Source organism: Odontesthes bonariensis, chromosome 8 (genome assembly GCF_027942865.1).
Source record: "Odontesthes bonariensis isolate fOdoBon6 chromosome 8, fOdoBon6.hap1, whole genome shotgun sequence".
Lineage (NCBI taxonomy): Eukaryota > Metazoa > Chordata > Actinopteri > Atheriniformes > Atherinopsidae > Odontesthes > Odontesthes bonariensis.
The window spans coordinates 7,031,236-7,055,029 of record NC_134513.1 but is presented as its reverse complement, the minus strand read 5'-3'; the positions used below and the strand labels follow the sequence as shown (position 1 = coordinate 7,055,029).

At 45.3% G+C, this 23,794-nt stretch overlaps 2 protein-coding genes across 2 annotated transcripts; one reads left to right on the top strand and one right to left on the bottom strand.

Annotated features, from left to right (window-relative positions):
- Positions 1-1,012: 1,012 nt before the first annotated feature.
- Positions 1,013-8,741, top strand: LOC142385920 (hyaluronidase PH-20-like). The gene is made up of 8 exons (XM_075472600.1): positions 1,013-1,020; positions 2,357-2,411; positions 2,695-2,861; positions 5,941-6,109; positions 6,199-6,417; positions 6,493-6,651; positions 7,022-7,111; positions 8,304-8,741. The coding sequence occupies exons 1-8, from the start codon at positions 1,013-1,015 to the stop codon at positions 8,739-8,741; spliced, it is 1,305 nt and encodes a 434-aa protein (XP_075328715.1).
- Positions 8,742-15,307: 6,566 nt separating this feature from the next.
- Positions 15,308-18,051, bottom strand: tmem229a (transmembrane protein 229A). Its single transcript, XM_075472465.1, has one exon. The coding sequence runs from the start codon at positions 17,925-17,927 to the stop codon at positions 16,872-16,874; it is 1,056 nt and encodes a 351-aa protein (XP_075328580.1). The 5' UTR covers positions 17,928-18,051; the 3' UTR covers positions 15,308-16,871.
- Between the last annotated feature and the right edge of the window lie 5,743 nt (positions 18,052-23,794).

The following is a 23,794-nucleotide window of genomic DNA, read 5'->3' as shown; positions in this document are numbered from 1 at the left end:
AATACTTTTTAGTCATATTGAGAAAAGCATTTGCACGTTAAGCAAAGATATACTTTGGCTTGTTTAGATCCTGGATCAGAAAAGATCAACAGAAAGCTGCTGCTCATACATTTCTGATCGGAGCTCTTTTTCTTTCGTAATATGTTGAATTTGTTACTTTTTGTTGAATCTTTTTTTTAATATACCCTTGTAGTGTGGTGCTGCACACCTCAGACACTAATTTCTAATAAAAAACGAATTTCAGTTTGAACCCATTAAAGGGGAAGTTTTTTTTTTTTGTAAACCTGGCATAAAATACGTTCATCTACATCAACAGTTTGATGAAAGTCGGCGTCCTTTGGGCGCTATCTGGATCACTTGAGATCCGCGTATATCCATATAACGGGGCATCTACTGGGATGACGTCATGGAGGCGCGCCGCTGCAGCACAGCTCATTCACTCCGTGCTCTGTGACTGTCGGCTATCTTTACACAGAGTTTGCTACTGCTAGTTTTGTGCAATATGGCAATTTGGAAATACGCAATAACGAACCATGTAACCAGCATCATTAGCAAATTCCGTGTAAAGATACTGCTGCGGCGGTGCGCGTCGATGACGTAGATGCCCCGTTATATGGATATACACGGATCTCGAGTGATCTTAATAGCATCCGAAGGACGCCGACTTTTACCAAACTGTTATCGGTGAGTAGATGAACGTATTTTATGTATTTTAGAAATAACGTCCAGGTTTAAAAAACCCGAACTTCCCCTTTAACTCCATGACCTCCATAACGCTCCCTGACCTCACACTCAGGTGTCCCCCTTCCTCTGCTCGAAGACAAACTTGGCAGAGTGTGATCAAAATACGATGTTTTTCTGGAACAAACAACAGAGAGCATCCTGGTACGCTGTGCTGTGCTTCTCCTCCTCCTTCAGCCTCTGTTATATGAATGTGTAAGGATGCCCTCACTCTGTCTGTGTCACTCAACCAGTCTACACATTTTTAATGCTGGGACCGTTGGCTGAAGGCATGTCCAGGTACTGTGTCTTTTTAACATATTCTCTCAGTTATGAGTTAGTTTATGGTCTCGTTATAGCTTTGATATTTCTGAATAGGGAGATATCAGTGTGCAAAACAGCAAGCTGTGTAGCTTATGGTTATTTTTGGAAAAGTAAGGACAAGGATAAGTAGATAGGATTCAAATTTGGGGGACTTTTGAGCTGGAGTCACTTTGATTTATAAGGCTTTCTTGATAGACTTGACAGCTATGCAGAACAAAGAGTATCCTTTACATATCTTTATTAGAACGAGCACAAAAGTAAACATACTGTATCTTAGAAAAAGAAAGTGGGGCACGCACGTGGACAAGCAGAAATATCCTGTCACTGGATAATGTCTTGTAAAAATAGTTTTCTACTCAGAAGGCATGTGAACTGTGACTTTTTTTTCCTGTTTCGTTTCAAAGTCAAGTGGAAGGATGGTTTCAGTCACGCAGAGGAGCCAAAGCTGTGTGCTGCTGCTCTCCTTGACCCCACCAATCCTCCCCCTTTTCATTCACTCTTTCCTCACTCTTGGATCTCTATCTGTCTGGCCTGCCTTAGCTTTAGCTACCCTAAGATCTCCAAAAGCCATCACCCTTCCCGTTGGTGACAACAAATCAACCAGTATCTCACCAGCTATCGTCTCTACGGCTGTTAAATCAACCATCGCCACACACTCCTCAAACTCCATTACCTCTCCTGCAGTTGCTCCATCTTCTTTTTCAACAGCGTCACTATTTACTTTAGTGTTATCTTCTTCTAAAATGTCTTTGCCATTCTATGACGAAACATTAACCAGAGACACACTTGTAACCTCAAACATTTTCTCCGTAAAGATCAGTCACTTTCGGAAACAAGCATCTCCGGGTCCACATTTAGGCTGCTGTTACCCTCACTCTCCTCTTCAACCCATAAAATATGTTTCACAGTTGGCGGCACACACCTGCAAACATCTGTCTCTGTCCCATAAACCTGTAGACGTTCCTTTGCACAACAACTTTAAATCTCTTCCATCCAAATTGTCCCTGCATCCTCCTCTTTCTGAAAAACTCCCTCCTCTATTTGTTAAACCTCTATCCCCTCACACTTCAGTCTCACTGTTTCCTCTCTCCAACTCAGCTTTAACTCCACCTTTAACTTCAAAAACTTCTCCTCTTCTTGCTGAAACATCACCCATTCCTCTCCCCAAATCCTCGTGGTCTCCTTCAAACGCAGCAGTCTCCAACCCGCCTGGACTACATCCGCCTCACATTCTCCCCGACACTGCAGGCCTGTTGTTTGAGGATCAGCCTTTCATAGTTACTTGGAACATTCCCAACCTGGTGTGTAACAGGTACAACATCTCATTGGACACCTCACCCTTTAAAGGAGTGGCCACGCCTGCCAAGGTAAATATTTGTTTTTGTGTACAATTAGATCATCATTCGATCATAAAATCTGCATCGTTATCAAATAAGTCATCTCTCAGGTTGCTTTTGATCAACACATTTAGCTTCACTAAAGGTTTTATACAGTATATGAAGACAATCTTAATCTCAAGAGCATTTTATGTAGAAAACGTAATCCATTTCTTTATTCTACCATAGCTATTTTGGAATTTAGATTATTCACTGTGGGCTGTAAAGCTTATCGTTAACATATAGTGATTCCTTTTATCTTTTATTTCTGCAGGTTCCAGGGCAGTTTTTGTCTCTGTTCTACACAAACAGACTGGGTTTTTACCCATATGTAGACATCAATAGTAAAAAACATTTCTATGGTGGCATCCCCCAAAGAGCAAACCTGAAAACCAGCATGGACAAGGCCAAAGAAGATATTAATTACTACATCCCATCCAAGTAAGTAGAAAAAAAAAAAAAATCCAACTATGCACTGAATTATGTACAACTCCAATGCCAAAGAAAGTTGATATGGGAACTTCACGAAACACAATTTGATTTACAACAGAGCATTGAAAACATATCAAATGTTGAAAGACATTTACTATTAAAAAAAAAATCCTTTTTTAAAAACTATTTGTAAAAAAGAAAATGTTTACCTTCCATTGAATTTGAGAACAACTTCCGGACGGCCTCGAGGAGATTCTGGTCCGCCATCCGGCGGCTCAGGGGGGGGAAGCGGTGCACCGTCAACACCGTGTATGGTGAGGGCAGGGCTCTGCTGACTTCTACTAGGGACGTCGTGAGTCGGTGGGGGGAGTACTTCGAGGGCCTCCTCGGTCCTGCCGACGCGCCTTCCGATGAGGAGGCAGAGTTGGGGAGCTCGGACGTGGGACCTCCCATCTCTGGGGCTGAGGTCGCCGAGGTGGTCAGGGAACTCCTCGGTGGCGGGGCCCCGGGGGTGGATGAGGTCCGTCCTGGGTTCCTCGGGGCTCTGGATGTTGTGGGGCTGTCTTGGTTGACACGCCTCTGCAGCATCGCGTGGACATCGGGGGCAGTGCCTCTGGACTGGCAGGGTGGTGGTCCCCCTCTTTAAAAAGGGGGACCGGAGGGTGTGTTCCAACTATAGGGGGATCACACTCCTCAGCCTCCCTGGTAAGGTCTTTTCGGGGGTACTGGAGAGGAGGATCCGACGGATAGTCGAATCTCGGATTCAGGAGGTGCAGTGTGGTTTTCGTCCTGGCCGTGGAACAGTGGACCAGCTCTATACCCTCCGCAGGATCCTGGAGGGTGCATGGGAGTTCGCCCAACCGGTCTACATGTGTTTTGTGGACTTGGAGAAGGCGTTCGACCGTGTCCCTCGGGGACTCTTGTGGGGGGTGCTCCGGGAGTATGGAGTGCCGGACTCCTTGATACAGGCTGTTCGGTCCCTGTATGACCGGTGTCAGAGTTTGGTCCGCATTGCCGGCAGTAAGTCGGACATGTTTCCTGTGAGGGTTGGACTCCGTCAGGGCTGCCCTTTGTCACCGATTCTGTTCATAATTTTTATGGACAGAATTTCTAGGCGCAGCCAGGGCGTTGAGGGGGTCCGGTTTGGCGACCTCAGAATCGGGTCTCTGCTTTTTGCGGACGATTTGGTTCTGCTGGCGTCCTCAGGCCGTGACCTTCAGCTCTCACTGGAGCGGTTTGCAGCCGAGTGCGAAGCGGCTGGGATGAGAATCAGCACCTCCAAATCTGAGACCATGGTCCTCGGCCGGAAAAGGGTGGAATGCTCTCTCCGGGTCGGGAATGAGATCCTTCCCCAAGTGGAGGAGTTCAAGTATCTCGGGGTCTTGTTCACGAGTGAGGGACGAATGGAGCAGGAGATTGACAGACGGATCGGTGCGGCGTCTGCAGTGATGCGGGCTCTGCACCGGCCCGTCGTGGTGAAGAAGGAGCTGAGCCAGAAGGCGAAGCTCTCGATTTACCGGTCAATCTATGTTCCTATCCTCACCTATGGTCACGAGCTGTGGGTAGTGACCGAAAGAACGAGATCGCGAATACAAGCGGCCGAAATGAGTTTCCTCCGCAGGGTGTCTGGGCTCTCCCTTAGAGATAGGGTGAGAAGCTCGGTCATCCGGGAGGGGCTCGGAGTAGAACCGCTGCTCCTCCGCATCGAGAGGAGTCAGATGAGGTGGCTCGGGCATCTAGTGAGAATGCCTCCTGGACGCCTCCCCGGTGAGGTGTTCCGGGCCCGTCCCACTGGGAGGAGGCCCCGGGGAAGACCCAGGACACGTTGGAGAGACTATGTTTCTCGGCTGGCCTGGGAACGCCTCGGGGTCCCCCCGGAAGAGCTGGAGGAAGTGGCCGGGGACAGGGACGTCTGGGTCTCTCTGCTCAAGCTGCTGCCCCCGCGACCCGATCCCCGGACCAGCGGAAGATGATGGATGGATGGATGGATGGATGAATTTGATGGCTGGATCAAAAAGGACATGATCGGGTATAAAAAGAGCACCTTAGAGGAACTGAGTCTCTCAGAAGTGAAGATATGCAAAAACTTTGGAGTAATTTTAGGATAAAGTTCCCCACCGTACAGTTATGAATACTTTGATTATTTCATCATCTACAGTACACAACATCATCAAAAGATTAAGAGAATCTGGAGATTTCTCTGTGCTGAAGGGACACAGCTGAGAATCAGTGTTGCATGCTGGTGACCTTTGGAAGCTCACTTGGCACTGCATTAAAGCAATACTATGTAACATTTCTACCTTAAAATAACAGCTTGAAAAAAATTGTGCGGCTAGAATAAGTTTTAATATTACGATTGGCCTGTCTCCTATGCCCTTCGGGGGTCTGAGTTGGAAAAACTGCGCTATGTAACTTTGCCCGGTAGCGGCCCGGTAGCGGCCCGGGAGCTAAGCGGAAGTACTTCAACTTGCTTTCTGGCACACCTACCACAAAAACAAATAGACCCCTCTCACGCTCCCAGGTACATTTGATTACTCTTACCTTCTCGGTCGACATAGCTTGCACCTTCTGACTCCTTGCCGGTTCGTCAACAAACGTGAAACGTGAAAGCGAAAGGGTGTTGTATTTACGACAGTATAACCGTACTTTACCTCCAAGCCTGTAGGGGGAGCTCCATAGTGGGCTTTTTGAGAAGTTACATTGTATCGCTTTAAAGTAAGACAAGAGAATCATGTGCTCTTTGGCTCCCCCTTCAGTTGTGGAATGTAACACCACGATCATCAAATAACACAAACCTCAGCACGAACCCTGCTAATGTACCGCCAGACACAACAATATGTTGGCATATTGAAAAGAACACAAAGACTCCTCAAAAGTCCACAGAAATGTCAAGCGACCGTAAAGCAAAACAGAGCGGTTGGAAACCGAAGTCATGAAATGTTGTTTCTCAGCCTTGGATCACTCCAGGACGGTTTCAGGCCGGGTAGTGGGGATAACGAAAGTCAGTTTACTTCTAAATCAATCAGAAGCACAAGGTTATATTCTATTTGTGTCACTGTGCCTTCATAACTTGTGTTATCCTCTCTAGAACAACCAGAGGCTTGGCTGTGATTGACTGGGAGGAATGGCGCCCCCTATGGGACAGAAACTGGGGCAACAAGAGAATCTATCAGACACTGTCAGTGGCCCATGTTAAGCAGGCAAACCGCTCCCTCACGGCACAGCAGGCTACGAAAAAGGCCAAACAACAGTTCGAGGTCAGAACTAACTGTGTGATTTAATAAAACAAATGACCATATTTATGATATAAAAGTTACTATTAGAGATTGATGAGTCTCATCTTTAGGAGGCAGCAAGGAACTTCATGTCAAGTATGTTGGAACTGGGAAAAGCCATGAGACCAAACTATCTGTGGGGCTTCTACCTGTTTCCCAACTGCTTTAACTATGGCTGGCAGGAGCCCAACTACTCAGGCCAATGCTCCAGGGAGGTGAGAAGGCAGAACGATGAGCTGCTCTGGCTTTGGGACTCCAGCACTGCCCTTTACCCCTCCGTGTACCTGCAGGTTGCTAATGTTTCTCTTTCCGGATAAGTTATCTTTAATATTATCCTCTCTAGAACTGTTATTTTTCTGCTTCAGGCTTCTCTGGCAGACAATCCCAAAGCAGCACTGATGGTTAGAAACCGTGTCCAGGAAGCATTGAGAGTGTCCGCCCTGCCCAGGCTGAGCGGCACTAAACCTGTGTTTGTTTACACACGGCCCGTCTTTGTGGATCAGAACAGACGTTTCCTCAGTCAGGTAAAGAGTCAGAATGAAGAGTTTTGTGCCAGGAAAATCAATTGGCTGCCAATAGTAGACAGATATTAACAACCAAAATGATGATTCAAACAGATAACATCTTTTGAAACAACCCCTTAGGGAGAGACTGCTCACTTGATAAGATTAGATACATCTTAGGTTACATCTTCAATCCCAGGAGAGAGGTGTTTCCACTTCACAAGGTCCAGTTTAACGGGGAGTTTGGTTTCTCTGTTGTAACAACACCCAGCTCAAGTGCAAACACCACCTGAAGGCGTAGCTCTTATCCTGTCCTATCATGTTATTCATTGTCTGTTTTTATACCTAAATGTAAAAAAAATCATTGGTGAACGAACATGTTTGTGTCCAGGGGGATCTGATCAGCACCATTGGGGAGAGTGCAGCACTTGGAGCGTCAGGTGCTGTGCTGTGGGGGGCCAGCGCTGACTATGATGATCAGGTAACATCCCACGTAGTCACCACAGACCTCCACTGGACTGCTGAAAGACGTGACACTGTGCACTGCCACTACGTAGTGGTAGCAAAGCAAAAATTACAATAAGGCGACAATGGAAGCTGCTCAGGGGGGTACAAACTGCTGGTCGAGCTTCCTTTCAGTCCGAAGACATGTTGGGTACTGTAGGTCATTTGACTGCAGGTACGAAGGTGAGCATGAGTAATGTTAGATGGGTACAGCTGAGCTGTGCGACTGGAAGCTGCCCTTCTCTGAGACTGACAACACCTGCTGATGGATTGTGGTGGTTGGTGCTGCCACAACGTTAATTATTCTACAGCTGAGAAACTAAAATTAGCTCGATGAAAGTTACTGTCATGCTTGTTTCTCTGAAGGGGAACTCACTGTGAATCAAGTTTATGGAGATGACACACTGACAGTAGCCAAAGATATCTTTTTTTGTCTCTTCTGCAGTGCATTAGACACTAAAGTTAATTTGTTAAGAAAAAGCTGGACATGTTGTAAAATGTCACAGTTTGCTTTCTTCCTATGTTTTTAATGAATAAAATTGGCCTTATACTCAAATATCTGTCCTATCAACAGCCTTAGCTACCAGTTTGCTTAGCACAAAGATGGTTTGTGCCCAGGGCTTTCAAGTCTCATACATTATGCATCATGACTGACGCTGCAGCATAAAAGAGGAGACTAACACTCTCAGTGTTGCCAACTTGGGTGATTTTGTCGCCAGATTGAACTACTTTTCAGACCCTAATGGGGGCTTTTTTTTTTGGCAACAGCAACTAGCAACAAATCTAGAAACTCCTGAGAAGGAGCATACTGCCTTGCAGAAGTAATGTCTCTACCTTGAGTATCTTTGTGTACTCAGCTCCATCAGAGAAAAAGAACCTGTGAGCTGCTCACTCATGTGCGATGTTGTACTTGCTGTGACTTGAGAGGCTGGAGAAAAACCTTTTGAGACATTCTGTCGCTTATAACTTTCTCTCTGGGAGATAACAGTACCCTTAGATACTAATTATAATAATGATTAAAAAAACAAACACTTTGCTTTAATAAATAGCGGGCAAATTGACGTCCTTAAAGGTTGTATTGCTGAGGTTGTTGATTGAGTTACATCTAAGACATTCTAAATATAGCTGTTTCTTTTTCATGCTCCCACTCACTTTTCTTTATTTTCCAGACTTCCTGTGAAGCCCTCTCATTCTACCTCACCTCCACCCTTAACCCTTACATCACCAATGTCACGGCAGCTGCCCAGCTCTGCAGCAACTTCCTGTGCCGCGGGAATGGCCGCTGTGTCCGAAAAAAGTCCAGGTCCAATCATTACCTCCACCTTAACCCTGAGAATTTCAGAGTCGTGCATATTCGGGAACGCTTTTTTGTTCTGGGGACACCTACATTTGCAGACCTGAAGATTTTAAGGAGGAGATTTAACTGTCAATGCTACAAAGGTCTGAGTTGCACTCCCAGGACTTACAGAGAGCTAGCCAAAGCCCTGCTATTTAGTGTGAAGCAAGGGTTGTACCAAAAGTCCTACACTCTGAGTCAAGGTACGGTTGATGATAAACAACAGTCCAGTATTACTAAGGAATATGTCAAGAAGAACTTGAATGTTTAGCTCCTAATTAACGTAGTTAATTTCTAATTGAATTACCAGTGTTTGTACAACTAGAGCCAAAGCACAGAGATCATAGGACCACCGACATGTAGATATGCCTCTAACATACTGTTGTTCCTGTATGTTGCTGCCTCTGGACACGAGCATTTTTCTAAATAGGTGTGTTAAAGGTTAATGACTCTATCACCACTGACAGAATCTACCAAACATAAACACTCTACAATATCAGAGATGTGTCATATGCCTATGACAATATTACTCCCAGTGGATATTTGAATATGATTTGACTGCAAAGCCTATGTAAATAAATGTATAAAAAAAGCAGAGAGAGGCTGCAACAGTGTGATGATTTCTACTAGAAACTGAATCAACAGCTGTGCTATGGAGAAAAATCCTAAGAAATATCTTAGGCTACTCTAAGTGAAGCCCCATTTTTTTCCAATGTACTCTACTGTAAACTCTTGTGTTAGCACATCACCATATTAAAAAGAAGAAGGAGAAGAAAAAAAAACAGTCCTTGGGACATCCTCACAGGTGTTTTCACTAACGTTGCTTGATTAGAGCTACTCTCTGTACTGAGTGAGCCTGTACAAATTTAGATTGATTGACCTTTCCAAAGTACTGCAGTGAAATGACAGTTACATTAGTGTAACCCTGTCAATACAAGCATCCTGAAAGTAGTTAATCTAAATTGGGGGTAGTTATTTTAATGTAATCAATTTCCTGCTGATGCTAAAAGCTAAACAAAATAGGCAGAAATAAAATCACATGTTAAAGCTGTTTAAGCTTGGCAAGGAGTTCCTATTTACACATTCAGCAGATGAAGACCAACACAGGCATTGTTTGAAGATGAACTGCTGTGCATCGTGGGCAGAGGTAAGCTCTCAATTTAATGTAGCAGCTAATATCTGACTTATCTGTTTGAGACTAAGCAAGCTGTTTGCTTTGTGTACTGTATGTACAGTAAATGTGCTGTAAAACTGATGAACACAGTGATAGCAGACAACCAAAAAGTTTACTGTTAGCAATGTTTCTCATTGTCTGTTCACACACATGACGTGGAAATTAAAATTTTAACTTTTTGTTTGAACTATATCAGATGAGCTGAATAAACCCCAATTTTCAGGGTCTTCTTTGGGCTAAGAAGGATAATGAGCTAAGGACAGATGTTTCTTCATATTTCTGATAAGGTCTCCCCTCTGTGTTATCTCTGGGGACTCTCTGATAAACTGTTAGCACTTGAAAACAATTGCATTACTACTCGCCCAAAGTAGGCGCCCCGGTTTCCCTTTTTGACTATTTTTGAGGGCTTTGAATTGTTCTTAGTCCATCCCCTCCCCTGACACCAATTGCCATGGAAGACCCTACCAGGGGTTAACACCCTCAGGATCATGGGGATGCTCAAACCCTCCACCATGTTAAGCTGGCGATTCTACAGAGGGGTACACTTTTTGTGCCTGTCACTGTTAATGATCTATTTCACAGTGCATTTAATTAAAGACTGACTGACATATGATTTAAACAACTTTAGCAGTTATGGGTAAGTATTAAGGGCTCTGTCATAAAACCTTTTTTTATTTTAAGCGAATGGCCTCTCACTCCCTGTTTTCATATGCATCAAATAATGTGATGTTTGAGCAACAATCCAACACTTACAATTAAGACTGCTAGTGAGGCTTTATAGAGGAGTTGGTGTATTCCCATTGTGGTGTGCAGTCAAGTCTTGTAGGTCACTGGGGAATTCAGTCACGGTCCCATGGGTAGTGATTTTGTGTGTGTGTGTGTGACAATGATTTCTAAGGTGTAATAAAAGGACACTTGTTGACATGTAATCCTCTTCAGCTGTTATCATTTGGTTGTCAGACAAGTCGCTTTCATGCAGTTTGAACCACAACAGTAAATGATGAGCATTAGAAAATATAATTTTGTGGAGTAAGACTGTGTCCTGTTGAAATGATTTGATTTCACCATGTCTTGTGGTGTTTACTTCATGACAACTTCTGAATAAGGAAACAGCTGTTGATACAAGTGGTGTTGGTGAGAACCAGGAACTAGTCTGTGCATGTTATGAATTTACAGGCACAAAAATATTGTTTCAGCTTTGTTAAATATCTGATCTGTAATGGAAAACACAAACTGTTGGCAATAACACGTGAGCCTGCCTATGCTTAATGCTTCAACAGAGAGGAACATGTAATCCCAGAGCAACAAATACGAAAGTGAAACGGAAGCTGTATGCACACTGTAACCCACAAGGTTTGCTTGCATACTCTGTGTCACGTTGTGGTGTAGAAGGGGAGGACACGGATGCGGACTTTCAAAAAATAGGTAAAGGGTTTATTCACAAAAAAACAAAAAGCGCGGCAGAGCCGGATTCAAAATGCTTGACTTAATAAATACTTGGAAAAACAAAACAAAACACTTAACATGGCATGGATAATAAATACTTAACTTGGACGAAAACTTGGCGTGGAAACATGGCGTGGAAACATGACGTGGAAACTACAGCAACACAGTAACAGTACTAGTGACATCAACAACAACAAAGATCCGGCAAACTGAAAGGGGAGGCAGGAAACTAAATAGGGATTGAGTGATTAAGTGAGTGGGTGCAGCTGGTGGGGAATGAACAGGTGAGGGGAATGAACTAATGGCCTGAGTGAGGGAAGTGAAGGGAAACCTAAACATGGACTGAAAAGAAACATAACCTAAACATGAAAACTAAAAACATGAGTCTCTGGGCGTGACAGAGCCCCCCCCTCAAGGGGTGGATCCCAGACATCCCAAAAAAGTCCAAGGGTGGGAGGGAGGGGCTCGAAGCCGGTCGGGGAACCAGAAACGGGCGTGGTACCGGCTTCGGGCAGCAGGAGGCAGTGGTCTGGCGGACGCCCAGACCGCAGACGGCGTAGCCGGAGCAGGCGGTGGTCTGGCGGACGCCCAGACCGCAGACGGCGTAGCCGGAGACGGCGGTGGTCTGGCGGACGCCCAGACCGCAGACGGCGTAGCAGGAGACGGCGGTGGTCTGGCGGACGCCCAGACCGCAGACGGCGTAGCAGGAGACGGCGGTGGTCTGGCGGACGCCCAGACTTCCGTCGGCGTGGCGGCAGGAGACGGCGGTGGTCTGGCGGACGCCCAGACATCCGTCGGCGTGGCGGCAGGAGACGGCGGTGGTCTGGCGGACGCCCAGACTTCCGTCGGCGTGGCGGCAGGCGGTGATCCGGCGGACGCCCGGACCCCCGATGACGTGGCAGCAGGAAGCGGTGGTCTGGCGGGCGGCCAGACATCCCGTGGCGTGGCAGCAGGAAGCGGTGGTCTGGCGGGCGGCCAGACATCCCGTGGCGTGGCAGCAGGAAGCGGTGGTCTGGCGGGCGGCCAGACATCCCGTGGCGTGGCAGCAGGAGGCGGTGGTCTGGCGGGCGGCCAGACATCCCGTGGCGTGGCAGCAGGAGGCGGTGGTCTGGCGGGCGGCCAGACATCCCGTGGCGTGGCAGCAGGAGGCGGTGGTCTGGCGGGCGGCCAGACATCCCGTGGCGTGGCAGCAGGAGGCGAAGACCGTCCCCCGGTCGGACGGACCTCCGACGGGGGGGGAGCCCCCCCTTTAAGGGATGGATCCCAGACATCCCCAAAGTCTGGGGGTGGGAGGGAGGGGCTCGAACCGGTGAGTCCATGTCGGGCTCTGCCGCCTTATGGTCAGGCCCGGAGGTCTCTTGGTCAGGCCCTGCGGCCTCGTGGTCAGGCCCTGCGGCCTCGTGGTCAGGCTCTGTGGCCTCGTGGTCGTGGTCAGGCTCTAAAGCCTCGTGGTCAGGCTCTAAAGCCTCGTGGTCAGGCCCTGTGGCCTCTTGGTCTTGGTCAGGCTCTAAAGCCTCGTGGTCAGGCTCTAAAGCCTCGTGGTCAGGCTCTAAAGCCTCGTGGTCAGGCTCTAAAGCCTCGTGGTCAGGCTCTAAAGCCTCGTGGTCAGGCCCTGTGGCCTCTTGGTCTTGGTCAGGCTCTAAAGCCTCGTGGTCAGGCTCTACAGCCTCGTGGTCAGGCTCTAAAGCCTCGTGGTCAGGCTCTAAAGCCTCGTGGTCAGGCTCTAAAGCCTCGTGGTCAGGCTCTAAAGCCTCGTGGTCAGGCTCTATGGCCTCGTGGTCAGGCCCTATGGCCTCGTGGTCAGGCCCTAAGGCCTCGTGGTCATGGTCAGGCCCTAAGGCCTCGTGGTCAGGCCCTGTGGCCTCTTGGTCATGGTCAGGCCCTGCGGCCTCTTGGTCAGGCCCTGTGGCCTCTTGGTCATGGTCAGGCCCTGCGGCCTCTTGGTCAGGCCCTGCGGCCTCTTGGTCAGGCCCTGCGGCCTCTTGGTCATGGTCAGGCCCTGCGGCCTCTTGGTCAGGCCCTGTGGCCTCTTGGTCATGGTCAGGCCCTGCGGCCTCTTGGTCAGGCCCTGTGGCCTCTTGGTCATGGTCAGGCCCTGCGGCCTCTTGGTCAGGCCCTGTGGCCTCTTGGTCATGGTCAGGCCCTGCGGCCTCTTGGTCAGGCCCTGCGGCCTCTTGGTCAGGCCCTGCGGCCTCTTGGTCAGGCCCTGCGGCCTCTTGGTCAGGCCCTGCGGCCTCTTGGTCAGGCCCTGCGGCCTCTTGGTCAGGCCCTGCGGCCTCTTGGTCAGGCCCTGCGGCCTCTTGGTCGTGGTCAGGCCCTAAGGCCTCGTGGTCAGGCCCTGTGGCCTCTATAGCTGGGACCAGCTCTGGAACGGCTGGGGCCAGCTCTGGAACGGCTGGGGCCAGCTCTGGAACGGCTGGGGCCAGCTCTGGAACGGCTGGGGCCAGCTCTGGAACGGCTGGGGCCAGCTCTGGAACGGCTGGGGCCAGCTCTGGAACGGCTGGGGCCAGCTCTGGAACGGCTGGGGCCAGCTCTGGAACGGCTGGGGCCAGCTCAGGGACGGCTGGGGCCGGGGCCTGGGATGCTGGAGTGGTGAGGGAGGGTGTGTACAGCGCGGCTACCTTCTGTGGCTCCATGCCAAAGATATCCAGCATAGCAGCGCGCTGTACACCCCTCACCTCTGCCCAGATGTGCGTCACTCCTGACATGTGCCTGAGAACCTGCTTTCGTACAAAAAAGTCAATTAGTTCATTGGCAGAGTTCAGTTTCTCCCAGGAGGTGCAGCTCGATGAGAGGCAACAGAAGTCCCCAGCCAGCTCCCAGAAGGTTGTGTAGTCCGCCGCGTCCATTTCTGGCCGGATCTTTCTGTCACGTTGTGGTGTAGAAGGGGAGGACACGGATGCGGACTTTCAAAAAATAGGTAAAGGGTTTATTCACAAAAAAACAAAAAGCGCGGCAGAGCCGGATTCAAAATGCTTGACTTAATAAATACTTGGAAAAACAAAACAAAACACTTAACATGGCATGGATAATAAATACTTAACTTGGACGAAAACTTGGCGTGGAAACATGGCGTGGAAACATGACGTGGAAACTACAGCAACACAGTAACAGTACTAGTGACATCAACAACAACAAAGATCCGGCAAACTGAAAGGGGAGGCAGGAAACTAAATAGGGATTGAGTGATTAAGTGAGTGGGTGCAGCTGGTGGGGAATGAACAGGTGAGGGGAATGAACTAATGGCCTGAGTGAGGGAAGTGAAGGGAAACCTAAACATGGACTGAAAAGAAACATAACCTAAACATGAAAACTAAAAACATGAGTCTCTGGGCGTGACACTCTGCTTCATTTTCCATACAGCTGGAACTGTGAAATAAATATAAGGCCAGAACTTTTATCTGGACCTGCTGGTATTGTATATCATACAAAAACGCTGTAAAACAAATGCATACTTCCTCAGAAGTGCTGAATAATGATTATGATATTTGCCAATATTACCATAAAAATGTGTTGGTTTGTGTATTTGGGACTTAGTTTTACTGTGTTTTATTTTGTGTCCGTCATTGATCGTCATTTGGATTCATTCTGTCTATTTGTTTAGTATTGATTTGTCTTTTTGTTCATTGATTACTCCTTGGTTGCCCTCTGTCCTTGTTCTTAGTTGGCATTTTGTTTAAGCTTAGTTTCTTTGGGTTATCAGGATTTCTTCAGTTTCTTTTTATAGTTACTCATATTTTGTCTTTTTTCTTTGGTCAGTTTGTCTTATCTCAGTTCCGTTTGTTTCTTGTTCCTTATTCTCACCCATAGTTTCTCTCAGTTCCCCCTTGTCTAGTCATTAGCTCCGCTGACGCTTCTGTCCGTCACCCTCAGCTGCCATCGCTCACTAATCAGTCCCCCCTCCCCCCAACAGTATTTAAGCGTCCTGGTTTCTCTCAGTCATTGTCAGATCCTCGCTGCTATAATCTCATGGCTTTCATCATGCTTTGTTCTGTTTATAGTAAATTTGTAGTTTCCAGTTTATTTGCACTTCGGGTTTTGTTTTGTTCTGGCTCGGAGCTCTAGTTCAGTTCTAGTTTCTCTCTACCTCTGGTTGTCCACAGAGTCTGCGTTTGGGTCTTCATCTCTTCACCACCACACAACTGTAACAAACTTAAGGAATACAAGTTGACACAGTCACTTTTTTTTTTTTTTAGATTTAATCAAAATTATAGGTCATACAGCACATGCCAGTGTGAGTGAATTTATTTATTTTTTTAAATTTCATCAATATATCTGTTATATTAATTAGCATTTTACTTCAACTTTTCATGGTTTTCTTAAGGAGTTTGTTTTTCTTTCTTCAAACAAGTGCACAACACAAAGTATAAAGTATGTATGATTAAAGTGTAATTATTCGGCAGTGGGATTTCTTAAGGATTTAAGAAGTAATTCACTCGTGTCGCAGAAGTTGTAATTGTTAGAGAACATCTGTGCAAAGAGCCAAGTGCAAAAAAACAAAAACCAAACACGAGCCACAGTATAGGGCTCAGATGCAATTCAATATTTGTGCCAAATGCCTTCTAAGTATGTGCAGACAAAATACAATTAAAAAAAAATCTGGTTTCTTGATTTAAGGATCCAAAAGCTGGATTTGAATTTTGTGTTGCATGCGTGACGTACGAGGACATTTGACACACTGCTTTAGCTGTGTATTCAGTGATTTCATGAAATTATTAAACCCCTCACAAAAGATCTTTAGAGTGTATGCGAGTGTGAGCCATGAGTTTAGCACTTGCAGATAAGCAGGAGAAGCCGTGTCTTGTTCAAATAATTCTGTTTGCACAGGAAGGCACTCCAGCAAAGTATTGTTTGGTTCATGGAAAAATTCACAGTAAAATCTCATGTTGCTCTAAATATTCATTCAGCCACCGGTTCTTTTCTGCTACATTTATGACTGGGGTTATCTCTCTGTTAGCTGCTGTCCATGACTCAGGAGTCATATACATATGGGGAGGTGATTTTTCTTTCTAAGAAACTTAAAAAAAGAGGATCATTGAAATGCTGACCTTGGAATGTTAACCTGTGTATTTGGGAACAAAACCATAAACTTTTCACGTTACATTAGTTGCATGCAGATACAAGCTCAAGTTAAAACGTGCAAATGTAAACGACTTAATCTAGCAAAAATCAGACCTGCAACAAGATCTTCTTTTGTATAAGATGGCAAGTCTGCAGATACAGTTGGACAAAACACCTGCATACTCACACTTTCAAAATCATGAAGATGTGAAAGTCATTGATATTCCATTTCTATTTTACATTTGTAGGATACAAAATGGCAGTAGGAATTTAAACAAGGTCACAAGTTTAAAAAAAACTCAGGGTCCTATCAGAGCCTGAAATATCAGATGTGGCAGAGTTGACAAGTGGAAAATGTCTGATCTGCATAGTGATGAGAGTCAAGACTGAAATGTGCACTGGACTCTCACCTTGCAAAAAAAAAAATGTCACTACAAAATGTTGTTACCTTTGCTCAACAGAGAAAATTAAGAATAAGGTTATACTTTTAAATATTCAGATATGTGACAAATGCTAACCTTGAGCTGAGGCAGGTTTAAAGTCCCAAACCTACTTTACATATATTTTCATCAATTTTATCATCATTTGGTAATAGACAAAATAGCCCATGTGCTCTGTTTACTTTCTTTTCTGGACTCAAATGTACCTTTGTCTCTTTCATAATCAAATGTAGGCCAGAGTTTACCCAGTGCGCATTCAAAACTTAAACAAAAATCTAATTCAAAGTACTTTTTTCTTTGACTCAAACTGTCCGTTGACCTCTCCATTCCCCCCACAAACATAATTTACATTTTGGGTGCACTTTATCGTCAGCAGGACGTTGGAGAGCACGTCCTGATAGAGGCTCAGGCAGACCCACCCGGGCAGGTAGAGGAGGGTGATGAGCCCCATGAAGTTGTGGGGGTAGTGCGAGTAGTCCCAGGAGCAGGCGTCAAACTGCCTCAGGACCAGGCCCCAGGTCAACTCCCAGGTGTAGATGAAACAGACGTAGATGGGGAGTCGCCGCCAGGTGCCCCAACCTCGGCTGAAGTGCAGATGGAGGTAGAGCTTCTCTACTACGAAGCTGCAGCTGCCGTACATCAGGAAAGACCACAGGGACGTATGACCGCTGAGGCTCCGGTCAGACTTCTCCACCAAGTTGAACAGAGAAGTGAAAAGCACTTCGTCCAGAAAGCCATGCATACCGAAAAATAGAAAACGCGCAAAGCCGGGCAGACCGTGGGGAGGTGTGCGATCACGACCTTCCATCTGGTCGGCGGAGCAGGAGGGGTGATGCTGAAGATGTGACAGCCCTCTGTGGAACACCTGAGAGAAATACAGAGCCAGGAGGTAGTGCGCCGCCAGCTGCGTCCCAGAGACCACCCGCACCTGCTCGGTCAAAGTGTTGATGTTCCCGATCAGGATCTGAAGTCCGATGTAGACCGACGGGTAGAAGACGAGGTGAAACACCACAGGCCGACCGCGGAAACACCTCTTCTGAGAGTAGATCTTCTCCAGCGCAAAGTGGGTCAGCGAGTGCATGATGCAAAGGTAAGGAGACGAAAAGCCCACAAGTCTAGGGTCCCGATCGTAAAAAAAACCCTGAAATGATGAGAGCAGGACATCCAAAGTCACACCGTGCATGCCGTAGAAGTAAAGCCGCATCCATCGCGGCAACTCCCGCCGAGGCTCAGCTGCATCCCCGGTGTCCCCGGAGGATGCTCGCTGGGGGGGCGCCGTTTCACCGGCGCGCTCTGCTGAACAGCTGCGGGGACCGTGTCGCCATCGGCCGGCCATGATCAGTCACTCTGCGGGGGGAGATTATGTTGTCCCCTTCCTTAACATTGTGTTTTCTGTTCTGCTCAGCTGTGGCCGCGCAGAGAGGCGCGAGCTGCGGCAAATCTCCTGGTAGCGACTGCTGCCTTCATGGACTCATGGAAATGTTGGTCCTATTAACTCTATCCCGCCGAGTTTTCCTGTAAACAAACATTATGCTCTGTTTACATTCCACACCAAAACGCACCCATTATGTCCCAGAAATCAAACAAAAATCATTTTGCCCATTTCCTTTATGATAAAGTAGATCCCAACATTTATCAGTCGTTTTTACTTCTCGATTTTGAATGTTTTTGAATTATTTGTTGGCCTGAAGAAGGCCCTTATTTGAAATAAATAAAAAAAAAAACACTAAAAAAGCATTGCAGAAAATGCATTGATAATAAATCTCTTACCCAAAAATGTGGGTTACAAATCATAATCATGCTGACATAAAAAAACATGGTGATTAAACAATTATGTTTAGGTTGCAGTAAATGACCCACGAGGTCAGGTGTCCGAGGTAAAAGGGTGATGCAGATGAAGTAAACACAACGGTATATACAAATTTCCTATTTCATCTGAAGGCAACATAAAACGAGATGATAAAGGAGTCGGAATGAAGCTGATGCAGTAAGCTCACGCCCCCCTGTGACGTGCTGACACTGTTGTAATTACAAGTTGTTAATGATCATTACGGCAGATTATTGTGCTGTAATGCGAGGCCACTTAAACTCGCATGTAAAAGAAATTCAATGAAGCACGTCTCATTCAAATGAATGAATAAATTACCCAACAAAAGCCAGACCAAGAATCAAGATGCAAATAGATCAATACACATTTCTGCGTTGGATGCATGCTTTAGGCTGACGAGTCAGCATTTTGCATTTTCGGGTCCAAAAGAGATTTTGAAAACAATTGCTCAGCAGTCTTGGACTCGTATGCTGTCTCAATATGCGACAGTGGCTTTAGGAGTGCTTGATCAGTATTAGCTTTGGAAAGACTTTATTTATTTGACACTGAATGTATCATTAAATGTAATTTTCGCTCACTATAACTTTATTTCAAATGATACATTTTAATCAGATGAAGAGTTAAAAAAAAAAAAAGTTTATTGACATTAGGTGGCTCAACAGTGTCTCACAAGCGGTGCATACAAAAAGCTTGTTGAATTTGGTAATTACCTTTCCTGACACACAAACGTCCCATACAGACATGTGCAGTGTTTGTTACATTTAAGTGTATCACACGCCTAAAATATATGCACCATCCCTTTAAACTACCTCTGAAGGCATTCATTTAAACCCCAGATCATTGCACAGCCTGCAGCCTGTTACCAACTACTGTCTTGTACATGTGAGAATGCTTTCAATGCATCTGCACAGCCACAGAGCGGCAGTGCTGAGTATTTGCCGAAAGCAGAGAGTGGTACTGTAGATTGTACATTGTCATCGCAGGTTGTATAGTGAGCCCTTTGTCTGTGTATGTTGCAGTGTGGTTCTGACATGTGATGCAACTATTATAGTGTCATGAAATAATTTGCACTTCGTATCTCTTAAAAGGGTTTTTGGTTAAGCTTCTGAGTTTCTGTCTGGAGTGATTTTTCTCAGAATTTATGTCAGCATGTGTTGAGTTTGTTCGTGTTTATGCGGGTATGAATTTGTAATCGACCTATTTGAACAGTCCTCTGTGGTCTCACAGTCTGTATATATTAAACGGAACATGTTTAATGCTTTATGACTGCTGTGAATTGCATTTTTAACGTCCCGTTCTTGCTCGTGTCTGTGTGCTCTTTGCCTAATGCATGTCTGTGTGTATAGTTTTGAACACAAATGTGTGTTTGTGTGTGTGCACTAGTGTGAAATGGAGATATCTGTGGCCTTTCTGGGGCCTAAGAGATAACAGTGTGCCTCCTGTGGTTTCAAACTGACTCACAGATCTGAACTTCTGCAGACTCCTCTTTGTTCTGATAAAGTCTATCTGGTGTGGTTCAATACCACCAAAGCAAATTCCTGCAGATCTGATTTTAATGTGTCGGGTCCATATCACCATTGCACCTATTCCTGGCCTACAATGAAACATCTCAGTCAGTGAGTCATGTTCCCGAGTCTCCATGTTCAGAATCCAAAAACTCTGCAGACCTTGGGTTGATGTCCTGGAGTCAGTCTGTTGTCATTGCTTCTCTGGGTATGCATTAATTTTATACTTTTTTCCCTTTTTCTTACAACACATTGTTTATTAGATTTTGAACAGAGGGAATCACTTCGCAGCAGTCTCATGAAGTACAACAAATGCACCACCCCCCCCCCATAGTTTTGTTGGGTATAAATTTGCAACCCCGGGCAAAAGAACATGGAATCACCACTCTTGGATAATGTTCATTCAGCTGTTTTAATTTTGCTGATACCACTCAAAACTACTTTATTCAACAGCTGAATGTTTTTGCTAATGTACAAATCAATAAAAATATGATCACAAAAAACATGCAGTTATTCTTCCACAGCGTAAATATAGTCACATTGCCTGTTCTAATTGCTAATACAGTTTTCTGTTATTTTAGGTAAAGCAAACTATGTTCATGTTACACACTAGATGGCAGCAATGTGACATAGTCTCTGATGGTTTGGGTGGACCCCCTCTTGCTGCAAAATGTTGCTTTTATTCACAAAAAAAACAAAACAAAGAGGCTTTTTTAAAGTTATAGTAACTGAAGTGCACATGGTCTATGAGTGTGCAGCAATTCTGCTGCTGTTGTCACTGTACGATGTGTTATTTAAAAAAACAAAAACAAACTCCTGTTAATGTACAAATCGGATTAATCAAGTGCTTAACAGGAGCTATGCAATGTCATACAACATGTTCTCATCAGGCTGTTAAGCTATTACAGACTGTGAATGGCTGTGAGATGAAGTTACGTGATGTTTGATTGATGTGATGCTTGACCGAGTCACGCAGGAAATGATTGTGAATCTCCAGTCATGCACTTAAAATGAGAACCCCTGAAAATGTAATTTCAGCACCCATTTCCATCAATTTGAGCCATTATTGAATGGACCGATGGGGCCAGGCGCTCGGTTTGTCTGACATAGCCATGCTGGGAAGGGTAATGTGTTTGTGCTTGTCTCTTTTATTTCCTGTTTGTTTTGATATCATACATTTTTTGATCCTTTTATATTTCCAGTGCAACTGCCCTTCTGTGGCATGTCTGTATATACAGGTGTGTGAATGTGTGTGTACCCCCAGCCAGATTTGGGAAGAGAATGAGGGCAAGGATGAAGACAGTTTCTGAAACAGTTTAGGTTTTGCTTAGGCAGTCCCTCCTCATCAGGAATTCTGTTCAACCCTGAAACCCTTCGGAGCTCACACACACGGCAACATAAAACTCTGACTCACCCCGTCTCACATAGCTGCCTCTTCTCTCCCTGTCTCTGCATCTAAATGTTCTCTCCTGTCCCCTGCTTTTCATATTGTAATTAACTTGTGCTCGACTCACCCATCCTGCACTCACTCACTGCCTCTCCTCCTCTATTATTTCATAATTTCCATATCTTCTCCAAGTTTCATGACAAGGTTTTTAAATATATTCATTTAATATTACTCAGATAATTCCACTTTTTTGAGTCTTTTGAACTATTCACAACTTTCTTCTATCATCTTTTATTTTAATGATTACTGGAATTTATTTCCTCTTCTTACTCTCCTGTTTAAATCCCACCGGATTACCTAGTATAATTAATCTGTGCCTTTCCAACCCTTCTTTACCCATTTCATTCTCTCCTCTCTCTTTTAGTTTTCTTCCTCCCTGCTGTGACTTAGTGACCCTCCTTTTAACCTTGTCATCTTAAATAATCGTCAACCCACCCCCATGCTTTTACATCTCTTCAACTTAATCCTAACCTTCATTTCCCCTTTTGTCATTTCTTATCTTGTGTATCACCCCCCACATAGTTCCACTTACCTTTTAATTACGTATCTTTATGTTCTTTTAATTGTAAATTTCTTTCACTGTTTCTTTTTAAAGTACTTAAAGCATTTTTGAAATAAAAGAATAGCCTCTCATGCAGCACTTTTATGAACTTTTTTTTATTCTTATACTCCTCCATCCTTTTCGTCTTTATTGTCATATACCAGTTTGAGAAACTGAGTTTGGAGTATCTCTGGTCAAGCAATCAGTCCCACACACATACATAGAGGTGATGTTGCTTACAAACGATGCACAGTTTGAAGTTAGCAGTTTGCATTGAGCTAATGATGCCATGGCAAACAGGGTTAACATTACCATGCTGGCCAAGTCATTGTGAGTACAGATGTTTTCACACAGCTGTGGCAAGAAGATGGCATGTGAGAATGCAAATTTTGGCCAGCTGACTTTTGACTTCTTGTAGAGATTTTCCAGTCATCTCCTTGGTAATGCCTCCACATTTATGGACATTTTCTTTTTCAAGCTCTTTGGCCACGTCTTCCTTTATCTCAAGCAAACTACTGTTTTTCCAAACAAGGGAAGAAAAAATGTCACTTTAAACAGGAAGAAACTTCCAGCACCCTAGCGCTACTTTTCTCAACCAGTTGGGATGATGCAGAAAACAAAGAACAAGAGACAACAGCTGGGAAACATTGGACAGCTTGGTCAGGACAGTAACAGCAGATCAGAAACTTGTGGTTTTTTAGGCTATGTACACACGTAGCTGGGTATTTTTAAAACCGAATGTTTCCCCCCCTCCGTTTATAAAATAATCTGTATCCACATTACCTCGTTTTCGAAAAAACACCTTCCACACATAACCGAACATCTGCGTTTTCACCTGTCTTGACAACCCAAATGCATTTGCTGTTTAGCGCAATCTGCCCTTGTCAGCTAAATAATAAAGTGTGCACGCAACCTTTTTGAGCACACTGACAGGTGATCGCATGACAGTGGACTGCCCCTCGAAATGAGGACGTAATAATTCCGACAGCGAGAGGACTGAGGACCGGGACATGCGAAATTGTCACGCCATTCCTCTGGGAGTACGACTTGGGCGTGTAAAATCAAGGCAGTAAACAGCGCCTGCACAATAATAACCACCATAGTTCTCAAGGCATCCATGCTTCTTCAGTAAACAAAGGTCGCACTTTAGACTTTAAAGCAGATTTGTTGTTGTTTTGGCACATATTGTGACGTTCGAAAACGCAAAACTCCGGTTATCTCTGTCTACACGCAGCTGCATAAACGGAGTTTTCAAAAATCTTCACTTTGCCCGGAGTTTTTAAAAACATTCGTTTACGATGCGTTTTTATGCGTTTTCATGTGGATGACAGGTCCAAACGTAGAAAAATATATTCGTTTTAGCAGATACCCGGCTACGTGTGGATGGGGCCTTAACCAGACCACAGGTCAGACAGACAGAGAATAAAAATGTGTAGTTGTGAGGGCAAGGAAAGGAGGTGAATGGTGCTCAGTGCATCATGCAGCCTGGTTTTATAGCAGCATAACTAAGGAATGGTTCAGGGTCACCTGAGCTAGCCCTAACTATAAGCTTTATCACCAACTGTTTTTATCTTCATCTAACAAGCAGAGAGGATGTCTGCCTCCTGAACCCCAAACGGAGAGCTGCTTCCACAAAAGGGAGCCTGTTAGATGAAGGCTTGATCAGGGTCCAACTGCAGACCTCACTTCTCAGGCCCCACATGTGATCTCATTCTGTAGATTTCATACAGTATATTTTCAACCAGTGCTCAGCACTCTGCAGTAAAATCCATACAAACATGACAGTTGTCTTGAATGTAACATCACTTCACATGTTTCTCCTTCAGCTCATATCAAATGTATCTTGCTCCTGCTTTCTGTACACAAAAGGTAAAATGGACCT